The 14,964-nt window shown below is 48.5% G+C and overlaps 2 protein-coding genes across 11 annotated transcripts in view; both read left to right on the top strand.

Annotated features, from left to right (window-relative positions):
* The window catches only part of LOC130204342 (microtubule-associated protein 2-like), a 36,686-nt gene extending 28,233 nt beyond the window's left edge, over positions 1-8,453 (top strand). For 6 of the 10 annotated variants that reach the window (XM_056430992.1, XM_056430996.1, XM_056430990.1 and 3 more), the window contains 11 exons: positions 105-305; positions 487-612; positions 1,618-1,673; positions 2,010-2,124; positions 2,290-2,340; positions 3,052-3,362; positions 5,354-5,446; positions 5,974-6,066; positions 6,494-6,575; positions 6,669-6,781; positions 6,864-8,453. In XM_056430992.1, coding sequence (XP_056286967.1) covers positions 105-305; positions 487-612; positions 1,618-1,673; positions 2,010-2,124; positions 2,290-2,340; positions 3,052-3,362; positions 5,354-5,446; positions 5,974-6,066; positions 6,494-6,575; positions 6,669-6,781; positions 6,864-7,073 — 1,451 coding nt within the window. In that variant the 3' untranslated portion in view covers positions 7,074-8,453. The remainder of the gene's footprint in view (positions 1-104; positions 306-486; positions 613-1,617; positions 1,674-2,009; positions 2,125-2,289; positions 2,341-3,051; positions 3,363-5,353; positions 5,447-5,973; positions 6,067-6,493; positions 6,576-6,668; positions 6,782-6,863) is intronic. The other 4 variants (XM_056430995.1, XM_056430999.1, XM_056430997.1 and 1 more) reach the window with 4 other exon arrangements.
* A 1,049-nt stretch (positions 8,454-9,502) lies between these two features.
* The window catches only part of LOC130204392 (protein unc-80 homolog), a 41,424-nt gene continuing 35,962 nt past the window's right edge, over positions 9,503-14,964 (top strand). The window contains exons 1-7 of the mRNA XM_056431105.1: positions 9,503-9,774; positions 10,188-10,236; positions 10,562-10,718; positions 11,293-11,621; positions 11,916-12,039; positions 12,145-12,209; positions 12,524-12,666. Coding sequence (XP_056287080.1) covers positions 9,683-9,774; positions 10,188-10,236; positions 10,562-10,718; positions 11,293-11,621; positions 11,916-12,039; positions 12,145-12,209; positions 12,524-12,666 — 959 coding nt within the window. The 5' untranslated portion in view covers positions 9,503-9,682. The remainder of the gene's footprint in view (positions 9,775-10,187; positions 10,237-10,561; positions 10,719-11,292; positions 11,622-11,915; positions 12,040-12,144; positions 12,210-12,523; positions 12,667-14,964) is intronic.

Genomic DNA, 14,964 nt, shown 5'->3' with positions numbered 1-14,964 from the left:
GCTTGTCGTAGAGTAAAATGGTAACGTGTCTTCTGTACTTAGCTGGCTCCCAGCCGGCGAGGAATTTGGAGAATTAGTCCTCTTTTAATCCCTCTCCACTGCAGATGACGATGACAAAAGTATCATGACTGAGCAAATCGAAGCCCTTCCTCGGGCCCAGAGTCCTACCAGTACACCCGTGGTGGACAGACCCGCTAAACGGGCCCCTGGCAGAGGAAGGGGCCCCCCCAGCACCACTGAGAGTAAAGTGTCCCGCAAAGTACCAAGCCTCCATCCGCCAAGAGAGGAGATGAAGAAGAAAAAAGGTTCCAATTCTGTATTTCGAGACGTGTTGTTCAGCTTAGAACAAATGATGTACTTTTTGCATTCACACTTTCTGTGCTTCCGAATAGCAATGTCACTCTGGTAACCCGATGTTCAGCCTCTCTGCAGTACTTTTACCCGAGGTGTGCTTGTCGGTGTAACCCTGTCTCTCCTCTTTGCTAGTAGCCGTGAGGAGGGCTGACCAGATAAAGGTGTCAGCCCTCCAGAGTCGCTCTCCGTCTCGAAAGAGTGTAGCCAAAGCGGCAGCCAGACACCCTAGGCCCGCTCTGCTTCACGGCTCTGCTAGACGTAAGGTCACAGGTGAACCGTCTTCACCGGGAATCGGCGCTGTGGATAGAGAGAGTGCAAACTAAATCTAACGTAGACCCGACAACTTCCCGTCTGTTGTTGATCACACTGGAAAACTACAATTACAGGAACAAGTCTGACTATGTTTCATGAGACCTGACAAATTATGATGTCTCTATTTTACCCGATTCAATGGAGTCAATGCTGGAACAATTTAGGGCTTTAATTGTTTAACCCTTGTGTTGCCTTAGGGTCATTTTGACCCGATTCAATATTTAACCCTCCTGTCGCCTTCGGGTCAATTTGACCCGATTCAATGTTTAATGTCGGTGTTCTTTCGGGAGTCAACAAACAAACATAAAGTACCTCACACTTAAACTTGGAAAACAATTTTAATTCAAATAATTTTCTGGAGATTTTAATAGCTGGGGTCATATTGACCTCAAGGGTAAAATATGTTAGTAAATATAAAGGTAACAGGAGGGTTAAACATTGAATCGGGTCAAATTGACCCGAAGGCAACACAAGGGTTAAGCGTACCATAAGAGAAGTTTCACTGGCTTTACTCTCTCTATCAATGGCTCTTTGAGGAATCACACAGGTGCAATGTAGCTGGCAAACATCATGTGCTGCGGTCTTTATTTCAACAAATGTGCTCGACTGCTTTGTCTTTCTTTTCGGTTTTTTTGTTCTCATTTTGTCAAAAAAGAGCATTTACTGCTGCTTGGCCTCATATTCATGTTTATTTCTGCTCACTGCTGCCTCTGTACCTTCCGATTTGGTATTGGATCATTTGAATGATCATAGCAACTCTGGTTTTTCATTTTTCTTCAACGACACGTTTGTGTTCGCTGGGAATCGACTGCATGTCTGAGGTTATGTGTTTGACGGTACGTTTGCACTGTATTCAGAGTGCATTTATGAATTTGTTATGCGCGTGTGAAGAATTCACCTTCTCCCTTGTTGGATCGCATTGATCGTTACAGAGGAACTCTTTCTTTACAGGTATGGAAAGCCACCAGCCCCTCAGTGTGGCCCACCAGTCCAGGGAGCGGACCACCGTAAGTACTATCAATACCATCACTGACTCGCTTTAGCTTTAATGCATTGCATTAACTAGAACGGGCACTCGGTAGAGCGCATACCTTCGCATATCACAAGATTGGGCATTGAATTATGAACATTTTGGCATTAGTTGCATGCCAATTGGATAGAAATTGACCGTGCTATGGTAAAATGAAGATTTTGACCTTTTCATGACCTTGATCCGATCGATCCGAAAATCTAATCAAATGGTCCCCGGATAATAACCAATCATCCCACCAAATTTCATGCGATCCGGTGCGCTCGGGCGCTGATGCAGCGCTGTGTGTGTGTGTGTGTGTGTGTGTGTTCAGGAGAGGGCGTACCGCAGCCCGGAGAAGAGGTCGTCTCTGCCCAGGCCGGCCAAATCTCTGACACGCCACATCTCTGCTGCCGAGCAAGAGGACAGCAACCCCTCCATGCCAACCTGTAAGAACACACACACACACACACACACACACGCTGTGACTCTCCTCACTCGCTTTCTTTTGAAAGGCACTTCCTCCCCTGCCTCTGATCCGCCGCCCCTGTTTGCCTTTTTACTTTCCCCCTTTTTTTGGCCTCCTTGTCATTTTGCCGCTGCCCTCTCCAAAGCGTTCCAGTCCAGAGCGGACAACAGGCCTGGAAGAGCCCCCGGTATAACAGGTAGACCACCGAGTCGTCGTGTTGGAGCCATCACACCCCGCCCACATGTGACACCTGTTCATTCATCTCAGTCGCACATTATTCTGAAAGGCGTCTGCAGTGTTCGTAAAGTCTTAAAATGTGTGACTCAAGTCTCCCTACGACGCATTCTACACTCGATGCGCAACCGGGTTTGCGGGATCTGCCTCAACCTCTATTTCCTGCACATTTACAGTTAAAATACCTTCGTTTTACAAACTGAATCGTAAATGGGGAGAATTTGCAAACTTTTCTTTGTTGCAGTTTTGTTCCCAAATGCGTCTTCATTCAATATTTTCCCAATGTGTTGAATTTTGCTTTTGGGAAAAAACAGCCGTTACTTTATCAGTTGAACGGGTGAGATCTTCCCGTTGCTATGGCAACAAGCCACCAGCGTCTCATCGACTCAGTCGCTCGCCATTGTCAAACATTGTTGTTTGCTTTGTGGAAACTGAACGAATTTGGCTCCCGAGAGCAGAGCAGCGCTGACGAGGATCATCCACTCCGATCCACCCGGTGCTTCATCGTCTTCCTCTCCCCCCCCCCCCCATCTGTGTTTCTTCCTCCCTTTTCTCTTCGTCCACACTGTTTCTGCCCAGGGCGGTGTTTTTTCTGTCATTTCATGTCTCTCCTCTTCCCTCTTGCCCCTCTTCATCATCGTAATACAGCCATAATCTCGTCTCTCTCCTCAAGGTTCGGAGTCTGCACGTTCCCGATCCGTCCGCAGCGGCGCCTCCACCCCCGGCTCCACCGCCGTCACGCCCGGCACGCCCCCCGCCTACACCTGCCGCACGCCCGGCTCTCGCACGCCCGGCAGCCACACGCCAAAGTCCTTCAGCGTCCTCCAGGAGAAGAAGGTGGCGGTCATCCGGACCCCGCCCAAGTCGCCGTCCTCCGCCCAGCGGCAGCTGAAGGTGCTCAATCAGCCGCTGCCCAACCTGAAGAACGTAAAGTCCAAGATCGGCTCCACCTCCAACCTCAAGCACGTGCCGAAAGGCGGACAGGTAACCGGCCGGGTCCCGGTCCGACTGAGAAGCCTTTTGTCCCGGGAAATCTTCACAACACACATTTATTGAGTCACACACTCGTCTGCAGCGCGGAGAGAGACGGATGTACATGAATATGTATTCATCTGAATTCATGAAGTCATTCCCACTTTCACAGCTCATGCATGTTTCTGCCACACGGGAGCAGTACAGGACATTTATTAAACGCGAGCATTTTATTTGTATTAATTGTAGCTTGTTATAATAATGAAGAAATGATTTAGAGTTAATACATTTTATTTTGAAAATAATATAGCTGTGCAACATTAAATATTCTAGACGTCTATTCATACATACTGTTAAAATGATTCTAACAAAAGAATAATGACGCGTAAAAAAATACATTAATTTTTTTATCAAATGTTTATTTGTTATAAGAAATGAAACATTAATCTGACTTTAGTTGCTGGGTTTTGTGATTCCACTGCAGAGTGTTGGTTGTCAGACAAGAGGGACGTATGCAGCATCCCTCTTCTTCTTCTTCTTCTTCTTCTTCTGTCTCCCTCTGAGTTGTAGACGTGTCGTAAAATGTCTCTTCCCACCTTCACTGTCCCTCACTGCCTCTAAACCTGCCGTCACTTCCTCTGACTGTCTCTCTGTCCTCTCCGTCATCAGCCGCCTCCGGCCTCCCTTTGTCTTCCTCCTCTCAAATGAAAGCCAGAGAAAGCCCAAACCAGCTTCAGCCGGTAGTCTAAAGCAGGCGTGTTTTTAAAGCCAGACGCCCGGGGGATCGGCCTCCGTCATCGCCGTGGAAGATTCCCCCCCCCCCCCGGCTCTCGGTATTAATAGTTGCGTGCGGGAGGAATTACTTATTGAGAAGTTGCATCATGGACAGAAAGGGAAAACATCTCCTTCTTCGTCTCTGTCTCTCTTGCTGGAACAGAATTGCGTGATGATCAAAAAACAATGCTTACAACATGTTAAATAAATAGAGTTCTTACCATCCCCCCTGAATAATGTCACCTTTTGTTCCATATTTATAGTCATTTAATGTCTTCATGTCATTTTATTTTGACATGAAGAGGCCTTTTTTTCAAAATAAAACATTGCATTTGCACAGCAATGCTCTGAAGTATGAAAATGTACGCCTCTGAGTTTTGGCTTGATTTTAATTGTGTGTGATTTTAACATACAAACGTGAATAATTAAATACCGCTGTTTCATAATGCAAATTATTTTAATGATATTTAAATTAAATATAAGCTCACCTCACACAGTATTAATCCATCATCAGAATTGTTGATCGATGATTTGACTAATTGCTTCAGCGCCAGTCGAATAACATTTTAAATATACATGTTCTTGGTTTGGCTGGACGGTCATGGGTTTGGTGCAGGTGCTTTGTCATTGGTTGACCTTGAAGCTGTCTGTATTGCTACAGCTGTCGAAGGGACCAGGCGTGTGTGTGTGTGTGTGTGTGTGTGTGTGTAAGAGGAAGAGCTGTCAAGAATATCAAGGTCAGGTCAGAGGCTTGCCCACCCCCCTTCAATCTCTCTCCCCTTTATTTTCTCTCTCTCCCTGTGTTCACCTTTGGCTCTTTGAATAATGAAGTAGGCCTTTTTTTTTTAACATGAAATAACGCAGAACCACAAGTGAGCTTCAGATAAGTTATTTATATATATATATATATATATATATATATTTGTATATCTGTGACCCTGTTTTATTCATTTGATTGCTTGTCTGTGTTTCCAGTTCGTGGGTTTAGGCTGCATGACGTTGACGACCACCTCTTCTGCATTTTTTTATTGAGCCTAAACAGAATTCATCTCTTGGTTCTACCTGACATTATTTGTACCTGCACCACAGTGATAACCCGCTGGCTCGTGTCCTGCAGATGCATGTGAAGACTGAAGACACACGGATCCATCCGCCCACACTAATCCAAATGAGGCACATGTAGTGTTTTGCTTTTTTTCCTCCTTTTTCTGAATTCGATTTTGTTTTAGGTTACAATTGTACACGAGGCGCTGGACTTCAGTCATGTTCAGTCAAAATGCCGCTCCAAGGATAATCTGAAGCACTCGCCCAGAGGAGGCAATGTATGTACGCCTTTCTCTTCTCTTTGTGCTCGTCTTTCTTCCTCTTTTCAGCTACTTTCACGTATGCATCTGTCTAAAGTAAAGTGAATATCTGCGGGTGCCGCCCATGTATCTCCGTGTCTTCAGTCCTCGCGTGGTATCGTGGATGTTGCACTCGGGATTCAAACATTTTCAGATATGCTGTAAAACCTCTACTCTATGCGGGGGCAAGTTCAAGGACTGCAGGATTACACAGCGCTAAAAGTGCAGCGTCATGCTCTCTAAAGAAATGTCTTTATCCCTGCATATATATATATATAAAAAAATCATACTCATCCACAAAAAGGCGTTACTTTGTTTTTCCGGCGCTGTCGATCAGCTGAAATTCTAACTCCCCAGTGCGCTGTAGTGCCGGCAGATTGATAGGTCGTGGATCTAAAAATCGGGGACAATTTTACAGGATTATTTCGAGCCAGGGTGCTCTGCCCAGCCAGTCATGGCCTCGATGACGGGTGTTTGTATAAAAAATGTCTGCCTGTCATTCGCAGGTCATAATTCCAAGTGTTAAACTGGACTTTAGCCACGTTCAGGCTAAATGTGGCTCCCTGGAGAAGATCCAGCATGCAGCAGGCGGCGGAAACGTGAGTGACGCACACACACATTCAACACATTTAGGCCTGAACCTTCTTGTGAAATACAGATGTCTTCATTTATAACATATGTGTTTTTTTTATTTTTACCAGCATTATCGCCAAAGATATCCAATTTTTTTATATTTGCGCTACGCAGGCAACATGTAAACACCCCGTAACTGCGTGCAGGCTTGTCTCTGCATCTTTTTAGCATTACATAACGGCGTTAACTGGGCAATAAAGTTGAATTGAAGCACCTGCTCCCTGTAGTGTTCATGTTAACCTCTCTCCCGGGAGCCGGCGTCGGCTTCCCTGTGCCTCTCGGTGCCTTTATCTTTCACCACACACACGTCGGCTTTCCCCATCGCATCGCTCTACCTCCCCTGGCTCTTTTATTTTAACGTCAAAATATGTCAACGTGTGCTCCGCCCCACAGATCCAAATCCAGACCAAGAAGGTCGACATGAGCCACATCACCTCCAAATGCAACTCCATGGCCAACGTCCACCACCGACCAGGTGCGGCCCCCGTCTAGCTTTTTGTGTGCAATGTGATGTGAGCAACGCCCCGCGGGGTTTGACACTCCGCTCCTCCTCCCGTCCCGTTGCCAGGCGGAGGTCATGTGCGCATTGAGAGCGTGAAGCTGGACTTCAAAGACAAGGCCGCCTCGAAGGTCGGCTCTCTGGGCAACAGCAGCCACACTCCTGGAGGGGGAAACGTCACGGTAACGGAAGAAGCACCCGAGAGCTTCTGAAATACAAAAGGCGAGAACGTCATTTAACTGCTCTCCCGCCCTCCCTCCCCAGATCGAGAGCCACAAGCTGTCCTTCCGGGAAACCGCCAAAGCCCGGGTGGATCACGGCGCAGAAATCGTCATCATGCACGTCCCCCGCGTGGAGCCGGGGGCCGCTTCCCCTCACATGTGCTCCTCCGACAGCATCGACGTCCTGGATTCGCCCCAGCTCTCCACGCTGGCCCAGGATGTCACCGCTGCCCTGGCCAAGCAGGGCTTATGAGTGGGCTGCCCCCCCCCCCCCTCCTCTTCCCATCCACCTCATCCACTCATCCAGTGTTCTCCCATGGTCCTTCGCTGCAACGCGACCCCACAGGTTCCACAGCTGCAGCTGATTGACTGTCCCGACCAACGCCGACCCGTCCGGCCCGTTTCCAAACTCAAGGATTACTTCTCGTTCACGCCCTCAAAACGGGACGCGCCCAGGCACTCTATTTCTTTGTATTATATTTCCGTTCACTCAAAAATGGACTCTTTGTTTTATTGTTGAAGGTTTGAGGGGAAGCCTTTGTCTCCGAGGGCGTCGAAAGTTTTTACGATGGCGGTTTTTAGCATCACATTTAACTCGTATGGGGGGGATGAGCGGTGAACTGTTGCATAATGTTCATTCAGATTTAATATGGTACCGAGTGCGAGAAATAACTACAACATATAGCTAGACGCTAGTCTTAAAGATACAACCGTGTGAAGGACATGACTTCCAGAAACCTGCAGAGGGACGGCTGAAGACGTGACATGATTTAGGTTTTCTGTTTGTTCGTTGGTCGGTTTTAAATCTCATGATTTCCTGATATGTGCTGAATCGTTATCTTTTTATATATGTCACTGTGGTGGAAGTTGTTCCAGTTTTGTATGTTCCCTGCGGCTGCACTGGCTTGTTAGCACTTAAATGTGAATAACCACGGCGAGTATGTGGAGTCGCTAAAAGGCTGAGCTTTCCAATAGATGTTCAATTTTCTTATCTTGTTTTTTTTGCCAAAAACCTCCGGCTGCTCTTTATCGTTTGATTTTACATGAGCTCTGTGATTTTATTAGGCTACAACTATGCTGTTGTGCTGGCATGGCAAAATATATGACGACTACATGAAACCTTTCGGTGTGAGTGGACGGCCAGGATGCATTGTCGTGTCCACACTTCAACCAAGGGGCAAAAGTTTCTTCCAAAAGTAAAAAAGAAAAGAAAATCTTCATATGAAAACATTCCATTAAAAAGAGCAGCGGACTGACCCTTTAGTGCAAATCGAAGCCGGTAACTTCAAAGGAAATGGAAACAAAGGAGAAATGAAGACTTGCTGCTGTTAGAATTCATTGTAAAAAAACCAAAAAAGGATAAAAAAACAAACTTCCAGCATATTCTCTGCTCACCATTGTGAAACTCCTCTGCCCCTCTGTTCCTCTTCCCCCGGTGTCAGTTACCCCTCCAGTGTTTTTCTGTGCTTCCTATATTCTCTTGCCCCCCCCCCCCCCCCCCAAGCCTCTTTGCCTGTTTAAGTGTATTTAAAAGACCATGTAGATGTGTGCACTCTTTCCGATGTTTGAGACGTACCGATGACAAATGCTCCTACAGGATGATGACGACAGAAATAAAGAACATAAAAAAAGATTTTGTGCTAGTTTTCGTATGAATTCTCCCCCCCCCCCCCCCCCCAAAATAATTACTATATCATCAATTTATCTCCAGCATGCATTGGTTTTTTTAATATAGTATGAAGAAAAGCAAATATGTTGTGTAAAATGTTTTGTCTCTTGAGATTCATCCCTTAATGTGGAAGAACATGTGTACATGAATACAGATTTTACAGGAGGGGGTGGCTAACGCGTTAGTATTTATTTGGATTATCATAAATATGTTTGCACTTCTGCATTAACATCGTGGTAACATGGGGAACTTGTAATACTTTAATGTTTTTATTTAATGTAGTTGTGTGCAACAGCGCCCTCTAGGGCCACGACTTAAGGTGGCATCAATTTAGCATATTTACCATACAAGGTGCAGCTTTAATCGCGTTAGTACTTTACGTGAGTCACATTATTTCATTTTCTGGAATTGATTCTCCACTATTTACGTTTAAAGGGAAAATGTATCCGACTGCTTACGATTATTGTGACTTTGCAAGATGTTTACATATAAACAATCGATACTCAGTGGTATATAAAGAAGATCAATAGCGTATCAATGTGGACACATATTGATTATTTACTTTATTTAAAAAAAGGTCATGCAACACCTCCGTCCCTCACTGGAAGTGCTACCTCTCCCCACCTCGTTCACCTGTGTTATTGAACAACCTGTTGACGTTCACCCGCCCCCATGCACGTGAACGCACCATCCGGGTGCGATTCAACGAGTGTGCACGGGCGCGCGCGCTTGTATGCGTGTTGCAGTCAAACGGTGTGTCATGAACGTTCCCGGTGTGCCATGTACGTTCCCGGTGTGTCATGTATGCTCCCGGTGCACAGAGCGTGAGGGCTTGGGGAGGAACACATCTGGCGCAGCCGCACACTGGGTCTTTAAACTCCGCCGCCGATAAATTAGCACGCCGATCAGCTGTCGCTGTTTGGTGCGGGAGGTGCTGAAAACCGAGCGCTCCGCCCCCCCCCCTCTCTCTCTCTCGCTCTCTCTCTCTCTCTCTCTCTCGCCGCCGAGCGACCGACCGACACTTGCAGCCATTTTACGCAGGACGAACCCAATCATGTCGTGAGCGACGCCGGCGGGTCACCTGGGCGGAGCCAGCAGCAGCTGTCCCCCGCGCGCGCGTGCGTGTGTCCCGGTGGTCACGTACACACACACACACACACACACACACAGGCGAGCAGGCAGGTCCAGCCAAAATGGTGAAGAGGAAAAGCCTGGACGAGAACGAGCCGGAGTGCGGGAAAGGAATCCCGTTCCCCATCCAGACCTTCCTGTGGAGGCAGACCAGGTGGGTTTGTGTTCCGGGGACGTTGATAACAGGTGTTTGAGGACCGGGGCTTTGACAGCAGCCGCGTCACACAAAGCCACCCGCGTTGTGTTTAATTAATCCCGTTAGATGCATTGCCATGTTATAATTCAGCCCGCGAGTGTGTGTGTCACTGATTTCATTGAACGTTGAAACCGGGGGAGCTGGAGTGTTAACATGTGAACGGGGACAGATGCACAATGCATGATGTCACACCTGTAAAGCAAATCTAGAAAGTGGGCCAAAGGAAACAAGTGGTCTGTGGATCAGCTGCTGTGAAACCACAGCTCCCGATTTTATTTTTATGTCCTGTGCCCATATGTTTGATTTAATGGCGTAACCTACATGTTGTCATATAAAATAATCTTACAACGGCGTGTTGTTGTGCTCCTCAGCGCATTTCTGCGTCCAAAGTTGGGAAAGCAGTATGAAGCATCATGTGTGGTAAGTTATTTCACAATGTTATAATCGCTCCTCGGTAATCATACGTTTACCTGAATGCACCTGCAAAAATCAAGAGGGCTCTTTAATTTACATTTAGCAAATGAGTTTTCCCTCTTACCTCCTATTACTCATGCAGACTGTTGCTTACTCATATCCGTAATGACGCTTCCTCCAGATCCATTCGGATCCCCTCCCCCCCCCCCCCCCCCCCCCCCCACCGGGCACGGCCTCGCTCGGGGGGCCGTACGGTGTTATTCGGTGAAAGAAAGAGGCTTTAGTTCCCGGCTGATGTCTCTTTCTCTCCTCTCTCTGGCTGCCTCCCCAGTCCTTTGAGCGGGTGCTGGTGGAGAATAAGCTCCACGGTCTGTCGCCGGCCCTGTCGGAGGCCATCCAGAGCATCTCCCGCTGGGAGCTGGTCCAGGCAGCCCTGCCTCATGTCCTCCACTGCACCTCCATCCTGCTGTCCAACAGGAACCGGCTGGGTGAGGACACACACACACACAGACACACACATTACCGGCGTGTTAGCCTTCTCCAGGTTATCCTCATCCAACAACGCAGATGTTGTTTCAGCTACAGGGCCGTTTGAGAACAGCCTGTAATAATAAATGTGTTTATTCAGATGAAAGCACCAACATATACACCAGAAAAAAAATGTCCAGGAGTATTTAAAGCATCATAATTAGACAAAAGAAAACAATTAATAAAGTCTCTATGTATTAAAGATGATCTATAAATGGATTAATACAATACAAAACAGGTTGATTATCATATTGCGCGTGATGTCAGACCAAATTATATTCCGTTTACAGGCAAACCCCACATTTAGAAAGCTTGAACTAGAGGGTGTTCTCAATTTTTTGCTCGCAGAGCACTCAAATATATCTGTCGCAACAAATATGACAATATGCATTGTGACAATATTCATGTGGAGTCTATATTTTCGTTCTCTCTCCAAAACCGCCAGAAGTTCCTGAGGACCACACGCGCTAAAACTCACCCCTCACACGCGCCGCGCTGCCATTAACTCCCCTCTGACCTCTGACCTCCGCACAGGCCACCAGGACAAGCTGGGCGTGGCCGAGACCAAGCTGCTCCACACGCTGCACTGGATGCTGCTGGACGCCGCGCAGGAGTGCAACCACGAGCCCAGCCTGAGCCACGGCTGGTCGGGGGGCAGCAGCAGCAGCGCCTTCCTCCAGCCGGTGGGCAACCAGGGGTCGTCGCCGGGGGCCCCCGGCTCGGCCCTGGGGGGGTCGGGTCCGCAGCACAGCGGCTCCCTGCCGGAGGAAGACGAGCACGCGCGCACCAAGCTGTTCCACAAGAGCATGGCCACGGTGGAGCTGTTTGTGTTCCTGTTCGCGCCGCTGATTCACCGCATAAAGGTATCAAAACACGGGATGTGTCGGTTTTATTCAGCCTGTGTCATCAAAGCCTCCGACGCACTCCCGATGGCGATTGATCCGTGTGCACGCCGACACGAGGGTCGGATTACAATGCTCCTTGGAGGGCACTGCGTCTCCCAACGGAACAATCAATGATGTCATCATATCATCATACATCCAGGTGTTTCAGCTCGTAACACACGAGTCGCATCTCACATTGATCGGATGATGACGAGGGGCTAAATGCGGCAAAAAGAAAAAAGGTCCCCGTTGATGCAATTATTTCTCCGCAAGGAGTCGGACCTGACCTTCCGATTGGCCAGCGGTCTGGTGATATGGCAGCCGATGTGGGAGCACCGGCAGCCGGGCATCTCTGCCTTTACTGCCCTCATCAAACCAGTCCGAAACATTGTGACAGGTGAGGTGTGGGTGAGGGGGGTGGGGGGAGACCCCTTGTGAGAGTTAATCTATTTAGTTCGGTGGTATAATTAAGACGTGTAATCCGCTGCGCCTGTCTCGACAGCAAAGAGGAACTCCCCAGTCAACAACCAGTGCAGCCCCTGTGGGTCTGGCAACCCGGGTCCCATGGTGAGTGAGCGTTTCCAGCTCGGCTCACGTCTGATTCGGGGCCTCCTGTGGATTGAATGTGTCCGGGAAGGAGTGTGAGGCTTCCTCCCTTCCCCCATGTCAACCTCCCCCAGAGGCTTCCTGCTAATATTCATTAGCCCCAGCCATCCGGGAGCATTAGAGTGGTTAGCCGGGGTCACGGGCGGAAAACCTCCCTCCGACCTCGGAGCCTTTAATTACCAGCAACTGTTTGTCTATCTTCCCTGTTTATCCTCTCATCTGTCCATCCCTCCTCCCTCCCTCTCTCACACACACACACACACACACACACACAGGGTTTCCAGGTGGTTTGCGAAGCGGCCCAATCAGATAGCTCCTCCCCCGCGGCTGGAGAGCGGAGCTGTCGCCGTGGTAACTCGGTCGAGAAAGGCGGCCCTTCCCAAACGCCCCCGCCGGTGAAAGGCCCTTCCAAGAAAAAGTGAGCACAAAAAGTGAATCCATTGGCAGGAGGAGGTAGAGATGACATTTGATCCTGTGGTCGGAAACACTTTATTTGCTGGTGTGTATGAATAGCTCCTCACTCCCATGTGTAATGCCATCGCTCTACACACAGCACTGTCTCCTCAGTCAGCACACACACACACACACACACACACACACACACAGATGCAGAGCCTTGCTTGAGCATCAGCACGCCCACCTGACGTTTGTCCCCACAACTGGGGTAATTATGCTGAACTAATGTACTACGTGCCTGATGCTCCCAGTGTCTCTAGCCTGGCATGGCCTGGCATGGCCTGGCTTGATTTGGTCCCGGCCTCTGGGTTTGTGCAAAACAAATCCCCGGCTTCCTGTTTTTAAGTCTGCTCTGTCATTGTCCTGAATCACCCGACCATGAACAGGCGGAGAGAGAGAGAGTGATGTGGGAGAAAGAGCAGAGAGGCTGATAATCCCTCCATTGCTCATCTCGACTCATTCTGACAAACCAAATAAGTCCCCCCCCCCTCTGGTCATATCCTCACACACTCTATTCCCAATGTTTTTTTCTTCTTTTCGCTGTCACATGCTGATGATGCAGTAAGGTTTCACCCTCGTTGTTATCGCAGCGCACACACTCGCCGATGATTGAAGAGTGAAGGAGGAGAGGGAGTCGGACATAAACTAGAGTCACATGAAGAGAGAATTTAGGGATGTGAGGGGATTTGATTGTATGTGAAGTTGTTGGATTCCCTCTGTATGTATCCGGGAGGGGGGGGGGGGGTGCAGCTGGCCCACATCGTCACGGATCTCATCAAAACACCCTCTGGATCCACGTCCTTCCTCTTTTCTCTCTGGGCTCAGAGGCCCAGATCGTCATTTACGGTTGTGTGATTAATGCCGCTCATATACTCATCCGTCGCCGCAGAGCGCTGCTGATGCTGAGGCAGTTTCCGTGGCAACCGCCGGCTGCCGCATCTCTCCCTCCCCGCCGTGTGTGTGTGTGTGGGTGTGTGTGTGTGTGTGTGTGTGTGTGTGTGTGTGTGTGTGTGTGTGTGTGTGTGTGTGTGTGTGTGTGTGGGTGGGGTGGGGGCGATTGTCGTCACTCGGTCTCCTTGGCGACCTCACACATAAGCGTCGGGCGAGTGTCGGCGAGACAGTGAAACATGACACGGCCTCCCTCTGCTGTCCGCTCTCAAAGTGATTCATGTCGATATCGACCATCTCTTCCTGCTCCATTTATTACAACGGCGAAGATTAAATCGCCTTCTCTGTCTCTCTCTCTCTCTCCCCCTCCTCTCGTGGAACATCGATATGTTTCTCCACAACGTGTGGCGCTCTGAAGCTCACCAGCCGCTGACCTTCATTCCTGCTTATTTATAGTGGTCTCACGTAGGCTTAGGCTCCCTCTCTCCCCGCACTCTCCCAATGATGCTGCGGGGGGGGGGGGGGGGGGGGGATGTTCACCATCCTCCTTTGATGCATTATTAATGAAGCGGTGTGGCGGGAGTTGTCGACAGACTAAAAGGAAAGGCCACGTCAGTGTCATTGTTGTGTGTGTGTGTGCTTTTTACCTTCGCATTGAAAATGCGGAAGGTTATGTTTTGATCGCCGTGTATTTATTTATGTATTTATTTATTTGTATGCGTGTTATTCGCAAAACTCAAAAAGTATTGAACCGATTCGCATGAAATTTGGTGGGATGATTGGTTATTATCCGGGGACCATTTGATTAGATTTTGGGATCAATCGGGTCAAAGGTCAAGGTCAAGGTCATGGAAAGGTCAAAATCTTTTTTTTACCATAGCACGATACATTTTTGTCCAATTGGCATGCAACTAATGCCAAAATGTTCATAATTCAATGCCCAATCTTGTGATATGCGAAGGTATGCCCTCTACCGAGTGCCCATTCTAGTTAGTTGTGTGATAGCACCGGTGCAGTTTCCCATCATGTCACTGTCACATCACATCTCGTTTAGCAGACGCTTTTATCCAAAGGGACTTAGAGGAAGTGCATCAACCACGAGTACAAACTCAGATCAGGTGGTATGTAGTCGGGGCGTGGGTCGGAGAGCCTTTTTCCTGGAAGGAAAAGTAGCTCAGTTTTTTCAGGGTTTATTTTCAGGTGTGCAGACGTCCACTGAGAGATGTCAGTCAGATTGGGGAAAGGAGAGGATCAGTTGGGTGTCATCAGCATAGCTATGGCAGGAAAAACCATGCGAACGAATTGCAGAGCCGAGATAATTAATGTACAGAGAGAAGAGGAGGGGACCCAGGACGGAGCCCTGAGGGACCCC

This window comes from Pseudoliparis swirei, chromosome 14 (genome assembly GCF_029220125.1).
Source record: "Pseudoliparis swirei isolate HS2019 ecotype Mariana Trench chromosome 14, NWPU_hadal_v1, whole genome shotgun sequence".
Taxonomy (NCBI): Eukaryota; Metazoa; Chordata; class Actinopteri; order Perciformes; family Liparidae; genus Pseudoliparis; species Pseudoliparis swirei.
This window is presented reverse-complemented; position numbering and strand designations above follow the sequence as displayed.